General features: G+C 43.1%; 1 protein-coding gene across 3 annotated transcripts in view; it reads right to left on the bottom strand.

Annotated features, from left to right (window-relative positions):
- Positions 1-2,313: 2,313 nt before the first annotated feature.
- DNAH5 (dynein axonemal heavy chain 5) overlaps positions 2,314-17,808 on the bottom strand; it is a 226,653-nt gene continuing 211,158 nt past the window's right edge. For 2 of the 3 annotated variants that reach the window (XM_016152142.2, XM_036225602.1), the window contains exons 77-79: positions 13,319-13,471; positions 12,609-12,840; positions 3,987-4,138 (exon numbers count right to left, since the gene is read on the bottom strand). In XM_016152142.2, coding sequence (XP_016007628.2) covers positions 3,987-4,138; positions 12,609-12,840; positions 13,319-13,471 — 537 coding nt within the window. Of the gene's footprint in view, positions 4,139-12,608; positions 12,841-13,318; positions 13,472-17,808 lie in introns of all 3 variants that reach the window. The other variant, XM_036225601.1, reaches the window with a different exon arrangement.

The raw sequence follows: 17,808 nt of genomic DNA, 5'->3' as shown, positions 1-17,808 counted from the left end.
ATGATGATGGAAGGAAATTTAACTTTGGGTGGGTAACAAACAATGTAATATACATATGACTTATTATTGAATTCTACCCTTGAAATCTATATGATTTTATTAACTAATGTCACCCCAATAAATTTAATAAAAATAAGTAAGTAAGCAAGCAAGTAAATAAATAAATAAATGGGGGAGAGTGGGAAAATGGTGCCCGACCCCCCCAGACGACGTCACCAAAGCATCTTTCAATCGGCTTCTGGGTATGTATGAAATTAGATGCCTGCCCCTCACATCGACATTTTAAGATAAGCGAATAAGCCTACTTTCTTAGAAAATCTGAGCACTCTTCCATCAGCTGCCTCTGCACTGGGCCCTGGGGCAGGACTCAAATCACACAGAGTTTCCAGTCAAGACGGCAGAGTAGGTCAACACTGTGCTCACCTCCTCCCAAAACCACAGGAAAATTACAACGGAACTACACAACCACCATTGCTTGGAATCGCGGAAATTCCAGCTGAACAGAAGTCCACTAAGGACATACACAAGCCACATGGAGACCGCTAAGAGGGCTGGAGACGCAGACAGGCTGGTAGCACAGCCATGTGGTGGTTAAAAATCAGGAGGGACCTCTGGGCAGTGGAGGTGCCCTCTGAGTAGCCAGCGGTCCCAGCTCCACACCAGGCTCCCCGGCCCAGGGTTCCGGTACCAGGGAGCGAAGTCCCCACAACTCCTGACTGTGAAAACCAGCAGAGATTACGGCTGAGTGAGACGAGGGGCGGCTGGAGTCCATATTAAGGGCCCGCGCGGACTTACCACCGCCGGACTCGCTCGCTCTGAGTTTCCGCGCTGGGGCAGCTGCTTGAAAAACGCCAGGGACACACGAGGAGGAACTGAACCGTCTGGCTTCGGGGCGAGGGCTGGGAGGGCGACTTTCTCCCAGACAGAACTGCTGGCGGAGTCAGCGTTCCTCTGTGGAGCCCTCCCCCGACGCAGTGTGCGGACGTAGGCGGGCGCCATATTGGAGTCTCCATCGCTCTGGCTGACACACTCGCCCCGCCCACGTGATTCCCGGAGGCTCCGCCCACCCAACTTGCGGCCACCCCTGCCGCTTCCAGTGGGTTTGCCATACAAAGCAGCCACAAACTCATAGATGCAGAGAACTTTTTAATATTTGCCAAATGGGAGGGGGATTGAGGTGATGAGTGAAGGTGGGGAAGAAATTAGGAAGTACAAATTAGTAGTTACAAAATAGTCATGGGGATATAAAGTATAGCGTAAGAGAATATAGTCAATGATATTATAACAACTTTGTACGGTGTCAGATGGACACTAGATTTATCAGGGCGACCACTTCTTAAGTTACGTAAGTGTCTAATCACCATGTTGTACACCCGAAACTAAAATATCGTATGTCAACTGTCATTGAAAAATAAAAAATTATTTTAAAAAGTCAAAATATAAGAACTCTGCAGTCTGTCCTCTCAAAATAATTACTTACTTACTTAATTAGTTAATTAATTAATTAATAAGCGGGGATGCTATGGTGTGGCTTCCGCCTGCTGGTCTGCAACACACCCAAAATGCTCCGATGTCCCATTCCTCTCATTCATGGCATCCAGTATTTTCCTTCGTGGCACTTAACGCACGATCTTTATATATTTTTCTATGTACCTCGCACATGTGATGTTATACAAACATAATTGAGATTATATAAAATTACCTATCTGAATAACCGGTCATTTTCTACACCTCCTCCTCTTATGTACATTCCATGAATCAGGGGCTGTGACAGTTTTTTTTTCCCACCGTCCTTCCACCAGTGCATCAGAGTGTCTGACACACAGAAGGTGCAAATTAAATAAATTTTTAACAAGGCACTATTTAGATGAAAAAGATTGTTCTACCACTCTGCAATGGTACCAAGATCTTCGTTGTTGCTTTCTCTACATCCAAAACCATCAGCAACTGTCTCCATCCTCTGGAAGGGTCAACCAATGGTCCTCACCTGCCCTCTGATTCAGTGGAACTCACAGCGGCCTTCCATGGGTGGAAGCTGGGGCTGGGAGGTGGAGGTGAAGCTGAAAGGGGCCTCACTGCTTCACAGACATTCCTTGTTGAACAGTTACTAAAAATTTCTAGCTGTTCTCATGGTGTCCTTTCCTACTTTGGGTCTCCAAAACTCATCCCCATCTATCAATAGGGATATATCCCAAAATTATATGACTTATCCATTTCCAAGTTGTTTGATACAAAATCGAGTTTGAAAGCTTAATCTAGGATACTCGATGGTACTTACCACCTTTCTAATAAATACCAGTCACAATTCAGACATTCGTTAGCAACTTTTTATTGATTAGCATCATTTCTGCATTTTTATTACATGTTCTTCAAAAGAAAATGATTGTCCTACCACAATCCACACAAATCAACTGACATTAATTCAAACCAAAAGCAGTAGCTTAAATAAGAACAGCATCATGCAAGATGGGCAGGAGCCACACGAACCACCCAGGCCTAACTCGAATCACAATTAGCATAAAATGAGACTTGTTACAGAGCAAAGCCTAGTGAGAGGGACCCACACCTGCCTCCTTGTAACTCTCTCTCCCTCCCTAGGAAACCTTTTGTCACCAGGAACAAGTTATGCCGACCTAAAGTTAACCAAACATTTGTAACACAATTCTCATTTAATACTGACCCAATTTTCCAGTCAACAGGTTATAGATGAAACAGGTGATACTTTATAGCTAGAATCTAATAAAAAATATATCAAAATTCCTCAGATAGTATTTTCTTAATTAATGACAGCCCCTGTGAAGTCCCCATGCACCATCTCAGACTTTCATCTTTCCCCTAAATTTTCTTCCAATTGTTACATTTTAAGTCAACTGAAACCTTTACCATGCTGTCACACCTTTTTTGATTCTTCCATCTTATCATCTAATCTTTGTGCACATGCAAATACATTTTATAGTTAGAATCAGTACTCGGTATGTGGTTAACTATATCTTCCAGTTAAGAGTATGTGCTTACTGTTTCCATGTTATAAAACCCTCGATAGTGCCTAGTATTCCCTGATTTCCTAAGTCTCATATTTAGCCTTAGTAATGAACATTGTAGACTTTTCCTTTATCTTTCTGTTACTAAATACATTTATATATTTTTCCAGCTTTTCACATGGTTTCCTTGATATAGATTTGCAGGCTAGAAAATAAAGATCGATGTATGTGAACCTTTTTATGGCTCTAATTTAATTATTGTACAAAAAGGATGGGTGGATTTACATTGCTGTAGGAATCCCGAGTGTATCACATTTACGAGGACCTCACCACAACTTACTTTTAGCTTTAATATTTTTTCCTATAATGGATATCAATTAGTATCTCATTAATAATTATCAGTGGAGTTGAACATTATTCTGTATGTTTATTCCGCAGGATGACATGAATTGTCTATTCGTCCATTCACATTCTTATCCCATTCTTCTATTTCCTTCCGTTTTTTAAAAGGTCTTTTTAATTGGCTGCTTAAGCCATGAACAGAAATCTCTTAACCTGACCTAAATGCAAAAAGGCAATAAAAGCAAAATCAGCACAAACTTGCCATGTTGCCTTAGAGAACTGGGCTGTCACCGGAAGCACATCAACAGAAGAAAAATCCCTTGAAGGGAAATGCCTGCTTAACTTCGTCAGTCGTTAGAGTTGGGAAAAAAAGAAAAAAGAAAATGTATCACTGTGAATTAGAAGACCACGCTTAATTAGGGAGTTATAAATTTTGTACTTTTAAATCACCAAGTAACTTTGCAACAGACACAGTGACTGGTCGTTAAAGATGAAACGGGTAAAGTGTAATCAGGCATCTAACTAAGGAGCAGGGGAAAGCCATGCGCTCATTAAACATGACCGACCTGCTTTACACACAGCTCGGTGCTCACAGAAGAATAAAGGTTATGACCATTTGGCTCCTGCATCTTCCTAAATATCTGGTGGGGGACGCACCCTGTGTTACTTGACGTCGCAGAGAAGGGCAACCCCACGGAGCACCCAGTGTTCGGGTGCCTGGGCCGTCCTGAGGTCCATGGTGGCGATGTAATTTAGGTCCGTTCGGACTGGCTTCTTGTAAATGGGGCAGGAGTAAAACCGAGGATCTCTTAGAGCTAAAAAAAAAAAAAAAAAATTACAGACACACACACACATAAAGAAAAACAAATTGGTGAATTTCTAACTGAAGCAGCCCCAACAGCTCAAGGCCAAGTGTGTGCATTCTGAAAGTCATACCAAAGAGGGGCGGGTTTGGTAAAATGAGGGAAATTCTTCCTGAGGTCAGCCAATGTCTAGATATGAAGCAGACGCTGCTGGAGGTTTCCAGTGGCTATGACAGGACCCCCAGACGTCCTCTGGCTTACCCTGCTGGCCTCTTGTCACATGTCTTTGCCCACATGACATGCCCATGAACCTCTCATTGCTTCCTCCCTCCCTCTCTACCTGTCAATTCGACATCCTCCCTCCACCCTTTCTCCTTTGCTTCCCCGCCGAATCCTGTGCTCTCACACCCTCTCTGTTCTTCCCTTATGATTTGCCTTTGGCACAGGCATCTGTCCCTTTTAACCAGACATCCAGCACCAGTGCGCACTGTTATTTCACTATTATGATTGTTTCAAAATCCTCTCTTCAACCTTCTGTGCCGCAGTCCAAACCACATTTGAAATCACGGGACAGAGGATGTTCCCCGCCCCACTGTGAGTTCCCCACATGTGCAGAGGGATACGAATGGCTGGGAAGCAGACAGTCTTGGCAGAGCTCAGTCTACCTTTTTGGAGCGGATGAAAAGACGGGATATCCAAAGCACACAGGCCATGAAAGACAACCTGTGGGCGCCCACTCTTCAAGGATGCCCATCTCTAATGCGCTCATCTCTAACCAAAGGCTCATTTTCTCTCCAGCCTTGGAAACTCCATGATCAGGGGGTCTTAAACTTATACCATTTGGGGGAGGGGGCTCTTTAAGAAAAACGACACAAATTTACAAATAGAAAAGTAGGCTTTGGAAGGAGCCTCTGCACTGAGCAGCCTTGGCATTCAAGCGTCATTAGCTTCTGGTTAAAATCACTCTGCTGGGAGTAGTTTCTCTGCACATCTTACAATGTCCATCTCAGGAAGCAGCATATTACTTCCCCTCTCTTCCTGATTACAAATTTTTTTTTGGAACAAAAGTTGTCTGCACCCATCCTTGTCCTCCTCTAAAAGGCCAATATTATATACGATCCTCACATAACTATTGAGAGGAAAAACATTTAACTAAGAGGATCACTTTGCTTTGGTGAATTAGTGTTACAAACACGGACATTGAATCATGAAACGGTAACTTGCTAAATGCAATGTTAATATATCAAAGTTAAGATATCAAATAATAGAATTTATTTCCCCAAACTAACTTGCTCAACAATTTAGCTTTTTCTAACACATTACAAAAGCAAAGCACTATCAGAAGTTTAAGTCTCATTTCCTCATTTTTTCAACCCAAGAAAACCTTCAACCTGCTGTGTTTTTATGCCACCGCTATAATTAATTTTATTGGAAAAGTTAAACATTTGAATGGGACAGTATTATAAGTAAGTTTTAATATAAAATAAATATTCTAAAACAGAGATTCTTAACCAGGGGTGATTTTACCCCCAGTGAGGCATTTGCCAACGTCTGGAGACACTTTTGTTTATCACAACTGGGGAGGTGTTACTGGCGTCTTGTGAATAAAGGCAAGGGATTCTGCGAACATCCTATAAGGCTCACGAAAGCCCCTCATGACAGAAAGTTATCTGCACCAAAAATAAGAATGTTACTGGGAAATCACATTCTAAATCACATTCTAAAACAAAGTCACAGATATTTTACAGTACTTTAAAACTATGTGTTTGCTTAATCTCATGAAATTAATCATTAGAACTGATCTAAATTAATGTAGCACCTAATTTTTAAGTCTAGAAATTATTTTAAATTACCAGGGGAATATCATTATTAATAATAATCAGGCAAATATAAGAACATATGTGAATGACAGTAAATTCATAAAATGCAGTCAATACTAGCTCTACCGCCTGATATATTTAAACCCTTTAAATCCTAGGATCTGTAAACACAGAATTAATATATAACTGATGGTTCTTCTGGATGAAAGTTTGTCTACTCATCATTTTATAAATCTTGAAATGAGCCATTGGAGTCTGACATTTGAACAAATGATAATTATAATAATTACACCTTAGTATGCATTTGATGACTTGGATTTTAATCCCAAAAGAAATATAAATTAGGAATAAAAACAGTATTCTTTTCGATAAGCAGGTACAAATTCTCTGAAATACTGACCCAATTTTATTTATTTTTAATTGCCTCAGAGCCAAAGCTAGGCGTGCCAAGACACAGCACGCACTAAACTTCTGCAGAAGGATTAGAAGCCACTGAAAACATAATTTCATAGTGAAAGTGCTGACAGACGCTAAACAACCACATGAACAGATGATTCTGAGCCATTATGCCTGGTTAGACAAATAACTTTGAAGAAAAAAGTAAACAGGCTACGTAGGTGGAACAAATCAGCTCAATATGTTTAAAGCCTTAGGGCTCCAGACGGAGATGCAGAGAGGAGCTGTCGTCTCAACTGGTGATAACAAAGCACCTTGAGGGAATTTCATTTCTAACTAGGTGACTCTCTAGTTTACATTTTCCATCCGAGTGTTAATAGTATATCATTACACCATATACTCCTTCTGATATCCAAAATAACCAAGTTACATACATGTCCCCTAATAAACTTTAAATCTTTCCTTATTTTAACCTCTCCTATGCTAATAACATTTAAGTTATTAAATAGTGCGCTCTTATATATGCTATTACTTTTAATCCTTCAACAAGCATGCGAGATAACGTATAGTAATGATAATGAAATTATTTATTGTATGCTAACTGTGTGCTGGACATTGTCAGTTTAATTCCCTTAACAACCTTCTGAGATGGGTACCATTATTAAATCCACTTGACGGATCAGAAAACTGGAACCTGAGGAGGTGGGTTACTCATCCTGGATTGCAAAGCCATAGGGGATAAGAATCGCGCCTAGCCACAACGGCTCCAGCGTCTGCACTTCTCAGTCTCAGAAACTGCAGGAAGATGTGAAGTTGAACCAAAGATAACTAGATACCTGAATTCAGCTCGTGGCACATGTGAGTCTCCTTCAAAGCCATGTGACTAATTACTAGGGCGATAAAGCCAAGGAAGCAACCCAGATATCCAGAAGCCTGGCCCACTGCCGTTTACCTGAGAACATGTGACCCCCAGAGGGCAGGGGAGGTGACCACCTTTAGCCTGTGGCATGGGAGGAGGGGAGCTACAGGGAGTCACAGTGCTCTTCCGCGCAGGGAACAGGCTTCGGTTGCTGAATCACCTCTCAAAATTCAGGCCTGAGTGTCCAATGTGCAACTAAATCTGAAGGCTGATACACGGGTGCTCAGAGACAGAGAGAGGCTTACTCGATTTGGCCAAAGTGAGAGGACAGGAGAGCACGATTTCTCAAATCCATCCTCCTCGAAAAGCAAAAGCAGGGGCCGTTTATGAGGCTAGGGAATAAGGGAAGGGGTGTTTCAGGGAACCCAGGGGCAAGTCTGTGTTTCTCCAGGCAACATTTTGTGCAATCGGACTTTGGGGCACCAGCAGCAGGTCGTGACTTTCTCAAAGACACGTATTCCTTCTATGAAACACACTCCTAAGTTCTCCCTGTGACCCAGAAGTTATCCTCTCCTGCTTGACAAAGAAACAGGACAGCGGCAACTTAAAATTATAACATGAGGACAAGGAGTGCTGGGTTGAAGAACCACGATTCTGCGAACTAGCTCATAACAGTGTGTCAGTGACATTACCTTTAAAGCAAAGAGCAGAAACGAGACCTCTTGGGACCAGCACCATGGTTTAAAGCTATCGTTTTGTGCTTACCTCGCTATATTTTTCTATTATCTCAAATGAAGTACGCTTTCAAACATTTCTCCTGGAACTCGCTTTACAGGCAGGTCCTCAGAACCCGACTCATATATTTCCTTATCTTTGACTATCAGCTATGTGACAACGGAAGCAATGGAAACATTTAGTTAAAGCCTCTATGATCTGATACCTAAACGTGTTTACTATCCACTGCCGGTCTCACTTTCACTGCGTCTACTTCTCCAATGTACCTGAGAAAAATAAACTCATGGCTTCAAAATGCAGGGGCTAGCCTCACTTTCAATTGAGCCGTGATATTCAAGCTTCATCTGAGACACCACAGAGACTCCTTCAATACATGGTCTTAAATGGGACACTAACCACAGGAATTTCCAGATGTTTGAATTCACCCCACAGCACACAAATGTGATTCTGATACCAGCTTTCACGGCCAGGAATCCTAAGGCAAATTATATAATGTCTTTAAACCTTAATTTCCCCCATCTGCAAATAGCATCATATAACTTATGGAGTTGTTGTAAAGATTTAAAAAGTTAATATATGTGAACATTTGCCATGGTATAATGTCTGCAATGCAGGAAGTGCCTGAGGTATGTTAGATAGATTTCTCCTCTCCTTTCTCTCTCTGTCTCTCTCTGTCTCTGTCTCTCTCTGTCTCTCTGTCTCTCTGTCTCTCTCTCTCTCTCTCTCTCTCAGAAAACATCCTCAACTGCAGAGACCCTGAGATCCTTCTCACTCTACTTCATGACCACGGGTGCGTGTAAGTCTTGCTTAGTTCTGCCACGATGTCCCAGCCACCATTTTCCTATCACATCGGCTACAGCACTGCAATTCATTTTGGAGCATCACTCTGTCTACACAGTAAATCTCCAAGGAGGCATCTTTCCTACGTCTGCCTCTTTGCAACTTCCTTTGAGAAAAGAGGATCTGAATTGGTGTGGATGGCTTCGCCCTCTTGGTGAATTAAGTGTTTACTCTTGGGGTGACTTTCCCATGATGTCCTAACAAGAAATATAAATAAAACAAACATTTGGGGATACACTCAACATTTAGAGTTCAATAAAATACCGAGACATCTTTTTGAAAATGAATAAACCAGTATGTAAAATTCGATGAGTTATGTAAACTGAAAATTGCCCTTCGTATTGACCTAAAAACAATTCATTATAAGAATTTTAATTTTAAAACACCGCACTTCTGGAGTGTTCTTTGGCCATTAACAATACTACAGCTCTTTATCTCAATGGGAGCCCCAGTCACTTACCAAAATTGAATGGAAATTAAGATTTATAGTTTAACAATAAAATGTTAACTTGTCACTAAACAAACACGTCTCCTATGACAAAACTCTTTGGCAGACAAATTTCCACCAACTTCTTCTTTGAAACCAAAAGAAGAAGAAAGAAGAAGGAAGAAGAAGGAAGAAAAGAAGAAGGAAGAAAAGAAGAAGGAAGAAGGAAGAAAAGAAGAAGGAAGAAGGAAGAAGGAAGAAGGAAGAAGGAGAAGGAGGAGGAGGAGGAGGAAGAGGAAGAGGAAGAGGAAGAGGAAGAGGAAGAGGAAGAAGAAGAAGAAGAAGAAGAAGAAGAAGAAGAAGAAGAAGAAGAAGAAGAAGAAGAAGAAGAAGAAGAAGAAAGAACCAAAGTTTCTCTTCTTTTAGTACTTTGAAACTGGACACTTCACTTTCACTTTTTTTTATTTCCTCCCTCACCTGCTTCTAATGCACGTCACCACTGACCAATGCCCAGCAGGTGAGTACAATTCTTCTATTATAATCTGCTCTTAAGTAATAAAGAATTGCCTGTACTATAAAATTATTACTTTGTTACCACCATCCTGAGATGCTCAACGTCACACAGCAATGAATTCTTATAGTTTAGTCACAAGAAATAAAAAAGTAACACCTAACACCACGTGAGAAAGATTTTTCTCACATTTTCTAAAGGTAAGATTTTTACAACAAGTTGACTAGCCGCGATGATAATGATAAAGCAAAATTTCTAAAATGTGATTTTCGGCTAAAAGAACGTCTGGTTATCCTTTCTACAAAACAGTCACTGTCCCAGGACTTCGCACCTCGCTCCGAACCAGTCAACACGAAGCCACAGGCAGACACATGTGTCCTTCGAGGTTCGGCTAAGATAGACCGAGCGACACCACGTGCCCAGAACGGTGCTAAGTGCCTCACGTTTCATTTCTGATGCTCGGCTCTCTCCACCGGCTCCTCTTCCTTCGGACACCTTCTTTCTGTTCCTCAAACACAGCACACCTCTTGCCAACTCGCGCCTTCGTGCCCTTGCCTTGGCTCCTGGACATTACCAGAGCTGCCTCCTGCCACTTGGATCTCCAAGTTCATTCAACGTTCTCTCCTCAGTGAGGCCCTCCCTGAACCCCGAAATCATTTCGCTCCCTAGCGCACCATGTGTATGTTTTCTTTTTAGAAACAAAAACTCTCTGAAATCGGTGTGTTCATTTACAGTCAATTCTTATTACTCATGGGACATACGTGTATAAAGTCACCATGAACCCTGAATCAGGGACTACGGAACCCTCACTCCCAGAGGAAATACGGAGTTAGGTTCCTGCAAGGCTCTGGTCACGTTCCCATCAACCCATCAATACACAATCTTGTTTTATGTGTGTTTCTAATTAAAGACACCTTTTTAATATACATCATTGACCCATGAACATTGAATTCAAGGTCGGTGGTACTATGACTCATGCTTGAATGAAGGAAGCTTACCAAACATGCGTGATTTCTCCATAAGACACACTCCTGCACTTAGGAACACGAGACGGCACTTCAGCACCATGGTTGGGCCATTTTTGTGCAAAAAAGCACAAAAATGTGAAAAACGTAGCACTGAATAGACCATGAGGGCCACTAGTTTACAGCATGAGAGCTGAAACAGGAAGGCAGAGGGCCACCTTAGTCACCCTCAGCTGGGAACGTGAGTGTCAGGCACCTGAAATTTTTCACTGCCTTGTGCATGTCTGCAAATGACCATAAAAGTGCCACAAACATTGATTTGAGGGTCACGAATACATTTTAGAGTAGGTAAACTCACAAACACAGAACCCATGAGTAGCAAGGACCGACCGTATTTGCTTCCTTCTTGGCCGCCCTCCCCCCCTCTGAGACTGAGTTCCATGACAACAGGGATTCCGCCCGGTCTTTCTTCACTGTTGCACCCCCAGCACCAAAGCAGCGTGTAGCAGATGGTCGGCACCAGGTAAGTATTCATGGAATGACCGAGTGAGCTAACGCTATTTCCCTCTGCCAAGAAATGTCTGTCTCCAAACCCCCATCACACTCTCTCTCGTCCGTGAGTACATCTCTGCCGCCTCCCGGCACAGTCGTGTTCTCCTTCCAGGCTCCCTGTGCACCCTCAGTGTCTCTCTACCCCGACGTGTGTCACATGCCATTTTGTCGACTCACCAATTTCCCTTACTAGACTGTGAGTCCCTTGTGGGCCAGACCTTGTTCATAATCACCTTCGTGTCCCTCGCAATCAACCGTCATGGCTGGTATGTGTTAGGCATTCAGCCTATGTTTGCTTGAAAAATAAATGCCCATAGTTTATAAACTCTCTTCCCTTGCCTCATATTTCCAAATGGGAGATTCCCCTAAGGGATGGGGATACTAAAAGCTGTTTTTTGAAGAGCGATTATTTTATCCCTTGTTTAAAGAAAAATCTTTTGTGTGTTTTTCATGAAATCAGTACTTCCTTGGGATCCATTATCATGGCTATCTCTAGAGTTCATGGCTTATAGTAATCATTTCACTAAGTGTGTGTGTGTGTGTGTGTGTGTGTGTGTGTATCATCATGCTGTACACCTTAAACACGGTTTGTATTTTAAAATAAGCTTAAATAAAATAAAATGAACAGGAGAAGTCCCACATGTGCTGAAAGGGGGTTATGAAGATGTTAGCTGAGTGAAATAAAACAACAAAAGCTTCCAGAAAACATCAAGCCAGTGATGGAAAACAGTTTATGTATTTTTAGACTAGCCAAATAGAGCTTTGATGATTTTGTCAAAGTAGAATAACGTGTATGCTTCAAAGAAATATCATTACGTGCATAGGCTGAAATATGAATCCAGCAGTTTATCATTAGCAGCTGGATTAAATCGAATGTCCCTGAATTCAATCTGGATTTCACAACCTGGCTTAAATCTCCCAACTAGTGGAGACACCACCTCCAGGGAGCCCTGGGCAATCCTGCCTAGAAAGCCTTCTTTCCTCCACTTGCCCCACCTCATCATATCCACCCTTCCAAGCTCATCCAGGCCGCAGTGCCCTGACCACCTCCTCCCACTTCACCCGTCCTTTCCCACCTCTTACTAACTATTCCAAACTCTTGTTTCTTAACTCATAAGCTAACCTTCATGAGTGTCCATACATATTTTACCTTCTTTATTTTATAGGCAAGAATCATCTAGAACCATTGCCTCCCAAATAGCCTCAAGAAAGAGCGTAGTGGTCAATAAATACTACTTAAATATGGTGTGAATGTGAATCTAGCTGATAAAATAGTCAAATCCTTATCACGTGATAACGGAAATAATGAGATCCTGTGTTCATGACATCAGTCAATCCAATAATACCAACCATCTTTAAATATGCAAGGAAACTTACTGTTGTTTTCTGCGTAAATCCTTATGACAGGCATCAACTCAAAGAGCACTTTGGGTTTGGACTCAGTGAGTTTCATGTTCCTCTTGTCCCAGCCAGCACCTTCCAGATACAGGCCGTACACGTAGACACCCTCTGCGGGAGGGGCAGAAATGTCGTCCTTCATCCACTTGGTGACTTCGTTGCGAAGCACCATGTTGTCCAGAGCCCAGCCTTTGTTGGCCCGAGTTATCTCCTACTCAGGGCAAGAACAAAAGCCAAGGATGAAATCAGAAATTGGAGGTTTCGTCTTAACATAAACAGCATAACAGTGATGAAAAATTACCCCCAAGTCAAAGGAAGTAGAACAGTATTTAAAGTATTTAAAGTCAAAAAGATTGAAGATTCTCTCAGAACAAATATTCGTGTCTCAAATTAACCACTTGCACTTTCAAAAAAAAAATATATATATATGTGTGTGTGTGTGTATATATATATATATACACACACATACATATATATAAAATCAAATACAAAAATAACAAATAAATATTTTGAAATTCAAGCTAGCAGCCTGAGAAACAAGTTGCTGGGTTTATGTTTAGGACAATGTAACAGCTAGTGCCCCAAAGGGATAATCATTCTCTGTCTTATTGTATTCTTAAACTACAACAAAAGAAGCAAACCTGATAGAGGAAAATTATAATACAAGAGGTTCGAGTCAGAGCTATTACCTGTCGCATTGCAGTTAAAAATCCTTGGGGGTTAAAAAAGCCTGTCATCCAGAAGCAATGGGGTCGGTCATTGAAAACCCAAGAGGTGAACTGGCAGTTTCTCTCTATAAGTTCAGTAAACCAGAAACCCAACGTGCTTGAAACCCACGATGCCTGAAATGCATACATTAAAACAATGAATGCAGGTTTAATTCTATTATGTAACTGGCTACGTTCACAGAAAAAAAAAAATGATAAAATATCAATTCCAGTTTTACAACTTAAAAGTCCCAAAGACATGAATTCCTTTGGCATTCTGAAATTCAGGTTTCCAAATGGTTCTTCCTCCTTAAGATATTATGATAGAATTAGTAACCATCACATGAATACCAGATCGATTCAGAGCTCAGATGCTATCCAAGATGTCTTGTCAATAGAATCACCTTCCACATATGAATACATGCATTACCAATTCTGCTATAAACCAATTAAAACAATTAACTGAATTACATTGAACAGGTTTCAACTATTTTTTCTTAGGTTACTTTTCCAATAGATATACTATAAAACAGGATTTCTATTTACATAAATGTGTTCGTGGTCTAATCAACACTTTAAAATATATTCTTTGGATAATAAGCTGTAAAAGCCTTTTTCCATTTATCATTTTTAATGAGGCAAACAACAGTTATCTTCTGAAGTTTTTGTCCCTTACCAAGCACTTTGAGTTCCTCTGATGAAGAAGCACAAATGGAAATATGGGTCCCTTTACCACCAAGTTAATTGCATTCATCGCCTGTAACATTCTGCCTGAATTCTCATGTGGAGCTTCTATTATTACAATTGGTGTGGGTATGTCATTAATGTTATCAGCAGCCGCACTGGCAGGTATCTCCAAATTATATTTTATAACGTCTTCCTATAATTGCAATATTTTATGTATGAATAAGTGTAATGATCAACCTGGGTAGATATAACTCTTGAATTTCAACTTTCTTAAGAATTAATTTGCCTATTTTTCAAAAGACCTTAGAGTATATTGAGTGAAATAGAAACTTGTATAAAAAGACTATAATTTAAAAATTATTTAACTCATTTTACCCTATCTTTATAGATGTATTAACTAAAAGGGATATGTTAATAGTGCATTTGATCTGAGGGCACAGGTGACCACTGACAGAGGCCTCCTGGGAAGAATCCCTCTTCCAGATCCTCCCAGGTGCCGACCATGCTGGGGGAGCTGGTTTAGCAGGGGAACAAACCTGCATCGGCCAGTGACCAGGTAGGTCCTTTCCCTGTTATGGGCAGTGAAGAAAGGCAACGCAGAGAGAAAACTCTCTGGCTTGGCAATGAGCTTATCGAAGGTGAGAAGGAGGCGGCGTCTGGACAAAGCTGATTCTGTGTTTCTAAACTGTGTGACTAGATGGATGGATGGTGGCGTCATCAAATAAGATGGAAAGAAAGCAAAAGGGGCACTCCCCAGGCACTTCATACTACCTGCAGGACCCACGCCTTGGGATCTGAGGAAGCCCTGGAGCAGGTATCAGAGACTTGGCACTGAGTCTCTTCCGTGAGACCATCAGCTCTAACCTTGTGAGGTCTCACCTTCCCATTTATCTGAGGAATCTCCAAAAGGCCAAGCCTCCAGGAACCCCATGACCCAAACTCATCTCCAGATGCTGCCCTCTCTGTACACCCTCCAATCTGACCCAAACCCCAGCCCTTCTGTCCTCCCAAGTCTTCCCACTGCACCCTCAGCATCCTCAGAACCAGGATCGGCAAACTCCCCTAGATCCTTCGCCTCTTCCCTGAACACCCGCCACCTCCTCTGTAATTGCTTCCCTGACTGTCACCCAGAAAAGACCGCTTCCCTCGTAACCTTCTCAGAATGTAGGCTGCTGTTTACTACACAGCCCGCAGGACCATGAGAAGTGCAGAGACCCTCATTGCCTCCAACAGGTTATAAGTTATCACTTCCCGTGATTCCCTTCCTTTGAGTATCACACCGTTCGGTCGTATCATCCTCAACCCTTCTTGTTTCTACCGCCTACGGGTCGCTCCCTCTTATGTATCGGTTTGGCTCCTGGATTACTCTTCCACTCTGTCCTCATGAGGATGAGGATGAGGATGATGAGGATGGTGATGGAGACAGGACTGGTGGTGGTGATGGTGGTGGTGGTGGGGGTGACGGGGGTGGTGATGACGGCAGCGGTGGCATTAGAGGCGTGGGGTTTTGGTGCTAGTGACAGCGAGCACCTACCACGCCGAGCGGATGCCAGGCTCTGTTCTAAGCGCTTCACATTCATCGACTCCTTTGATCCTCACAGGAACTGTAACCATAGGACATATAATAATAACTCCCACTTCAGAGATGAGAAGACTTAGGTACAGCGAGACAGGTAGCTTATCTGAGCCTGCACGGCTTGGATGTGGCAGAGACGTGATCCGAACCCAGGTATTCTGCCTCCAGAATCCAGTTCCGAACCCACAGACTGTGTTTACTTACTTTCATTACTCGTGTTTGGTGACACCGGGATCCATGGGAACGACTCGTGTAACACCCCACCTTCTTATTTCACGACCTCTGACCTCTAACCAGCCTCGTGTCCTTCTGCGTCACTCCCGTGCCCCACTTTAAGCCTCGGCAAACACCGTCTTCTTGCACGTCACCCCCACAACTGTATTGCCTTCCGAGGAGCGCGCGCTCCAGTCACATAACACTCTAAGCTCCTCCGCCCTCGCCCCCCTCACTTCGAGGAGTGGGGGGAGGTGGGGCGCGACAGAGACAGCTCGCGCTCATCACACGTCCCCTGCAGTTCCCAGTCACCTGTGCACTTAAGTCAGACCCGTGGCTCTGTTCTGATCCGGGAGGATTAGACCCAGAGGACCTTGCTCATCCCCCCCTCCTCCCGTGCTGACTTCGCTCCCGGTGGAGCACAGTGACAGTGATGGTGGCAAGGCCGCCATCGAGTGGGTCCCACTGTGACTGTGTGGGGCCGAAGACCCACCCAACCTGTCGGGGAGAAAGAGAAACAACAGCAAGCTCCTAAAATGCGTGTCGAGGCTCGGCACGGGGGCAGCAGATGCGCAGGGCAGTCCTATCGGCAGTGGGAAAGATGGGGGAACGTGCTCAGAAGCCTGGCCCCATTCCCTCTGCAGGGGACCCTCCCTCCTCTGCTCTGCGTGCTCTGGCTTCGCAGAAAGTCTTTGCAGGGGAGCCCTGAAGACACCCTGCGTTTGGGCTTCCTGCCTCCGGAACTGTGAGACACTAAGTCTCCGTTGTTTAAACCACTCAGTTATGCAGCCCCAGAAAACTAACACGTCCTTCGTGGCACTTGTCTAGTGAAGCCCAACATGGCACGGCCTCAATCACCCAGATTTCCCGGCCTCTCCCAGTCCGCTGAGCGCAGCTGGAGGAAACTGCACTCGGGCACCGACCGGGTTCACCTGGCGCTCATATTTGCAGGCTGCAGGTGGGCGAATCGTTTCTCTACCCACGTCTACCCAGTTCCCTCCTCCCGCTGAACTTTCAGGGAGGGAAGAGCAGAAAGGGGAGCAGGCATGAAAACCCTGAGACATTCGGAGGGAGCAGTGAGATCGAGGATTTGAGGAGCTCCTGCTGTGGGCGCAGAGTCACCCCGGGTGATGGCAGTGTCCAGGCGGAACGGAAGCCATGGCAGATCCAGATTTCTCAGGGACAGGAGTGCCGCAACACCCCCTGCCCTTTTCCACGCATTTCCGCCACCATAATTAATCTTAACAATTCTACTGACATCTCCCCACAAAATGCACTTGCATACAACACACACACACACACACACACACTCTCTCTCTCTCTCTCTCTCTCTCTCTCTCTCTCTCTGTCTCTCTCTGTCTTTCTCTCTCTCTCTCTCTCTTAAATATGGAACAAAGAAATGGATGTCATTTCTTTCCCCTCCCTCAAATACACACGTTTTCCTTCTTTAAAAGATACTCCAGTAGTGCTTTTACTTTTCCATGGAGAAAACTATTTCTTAGAACCACATCTGGCATTTAGCACAATTAACAACAGGTAATCAGCAAGCACGCTTGCTATCTTGAGATACATATATTCGCATATTTACGGACCAAAAAAAAAAAAGGAAAATGCTTCTCTTTGGTGTGACTTCTGATGTGAGTGTATTTCAGAACATTCTATTCTGTGAAACTAGCATCATGGGCTTTGAAGAGCAAGAGCTTGGGTTTAAATTCTGATTCTTGGACTGCTTAGTTGTGTAATTTGGGGAAAGATTTAACCTCTCTCAACCTCAAGTTCCTCATCTGTAAAATGAGGGCAATAAAATGCGAGATTTAAATGAAATAACGCATCTAAATTGCCCAGCAGAGCGCCTAATATGTGGAAGATGCGATATAATTTCCTTCCCTACCTACAGTCTAAAACTACGGGACTATAAGGGGATTAGTCCCTAAGCAAAAGGACACTTTTAAGTAAATTATCCTTAGATGCCTTCCACTTGCCAATGACGGTTATT

The sequence above is a fragment of the Rousettus aegyptiacus genome, unplaced genomic scaffold (assembly GCF_014176215.1).
Source record: "Rousettus aegyptiacus isolate mRouAeg1 unplaced genomic scaffold, mRouAeg1.p scaffold_m13_p_8, whole genome shotgun sequence".
NCBI classification, from domain to species: Eukaryota; Metazoa; Chordata; class Mammalia; order Chiroptera; family Pteropodidae; genus Rousettus; species Rousettus aegyptiacus.
This window is presented reverse-complemented; position numbering and strand designations above follow the sequence as displayed.